The sequence below is a fragment of the Monoraphidium neglectum genome, assembly GCF_000611645.1.
Source record: "Monoraphidium neglectum strain SAG 48.87 unplaced genomic scaffold scaffold04004, whole genome shotgun sequence".
In the NCBI taxonomy this organism is placed as follows: Eukaryota; Viridiplantae; Chlorophyta; class Chlorophyceae; order Sphaeropleales; family Selenastraceae; genus Monoraphidium; species Monoraphidium neglectum.
The window spans coordinates 1-878 of record NW_014009625.1 but is presented as its reverse complement, the minus strand read 5'-3'; the positions used below and the strand labels follow the sequence as shown (position 1 = coordinate 878).

The 878-nt window shown below is 65.9% G+C and overlaps 1 protein-coding gene across 1 annotated transcript in view; it reads left to right on the top strand.

The window, feature by feature from the left end:
* The window catches only part of MNEG_13724 (hypothetical protein), a gene marked incomplete at both ends in the record, with an annotated part of 4,244 nt that extends 3,589 nt beyond the window's left edge, over nucleotides 1–655 (top strand). The window contains one exon of the mRNA XM_014037804.1: nucleotides 557–655. Coding sequence (XP_013893258.1) covers nucleotides 557–655 — 99 coding nt within the window. The remainder of the gene's footprint in view (nucleotides 1–556) is intronic.
* Between the last annotated feature and the right edge of the window lie 223 nt (nucleotides 656–878).

The window sequence follows — 878 nt, the reverse complement described above, 5'->3', positions numbered from 1 at the left end:
GGCGGTAGCGGAGCAAACAGCAGCGGCGGCAGCAGCGGCAGCGGCGCTCCCACGCCCGGCGATGCGGCAGCGGGCGCTGGCGCGGGCGGTGGCGCGGCTGAGCGGCGCGGCTCAGGGGGCGGTGCGGCGGCGGCCGGGGGCAGCGGGCCGCGGCGGTTGACAGATACTTTTGTGCTGGACCTGTTCACCGGGCCCAAGTGGGAGCTCTTGGATCCGGGGTCCTGGGGCAGCAACATGCTGTGGCTCAAGCCGGTGCGTGCATGAGCGGGGCGGCTTCGGGCGCATGTTTGTGCTGCCGTGCAAGGGGGGCATTGAGGGCCATTTCACTGGTTTGCCGTCCGTCCTAGCTGGCGGCCTACCTGCCCGTCGGCCTGCCAGGCGGCTGTCTTGGAAGCCGGCTGGCGCGCCGATCAGATGTGCTGCCTCACATTGCCACGGAATGACGGGAGTGTCGTAGTATTCAATTCGCGCGATTCAGAAAGGCCCTTGGGTTGGGGCGAGAACACGAAATTGCAAGCGTGGGTTTACCTCGTGCCGGCCGATGTCGCCATCGCAGGGCGCCTGCTACACCGCCGTCAGCGGCAACCGGCTGTTCACCCTCAAGCCAGACCTGCACGAGGCGCTGCACGAGCTGCAGGTGGGTGTGGGGATGTGATGAGGGCACGCATAGGAGTTTCAGTGGCACAGGTGGGTTGGGAAGGCACTTGCAGCAGTAACAAAGCTGTGCTTGTCGCATGGCCTTAGTTAGGCCCCACAATCACAATTGGTTGCCAGGGAGTTGCTGCACTGGTCATGCTTGTGCGCTTGCTGCCCAACAAGGTAGCGCGGCACCACCTTGAGCCGCGGCCCCGACGCGCTGCGCACAACACAGCCCAGAA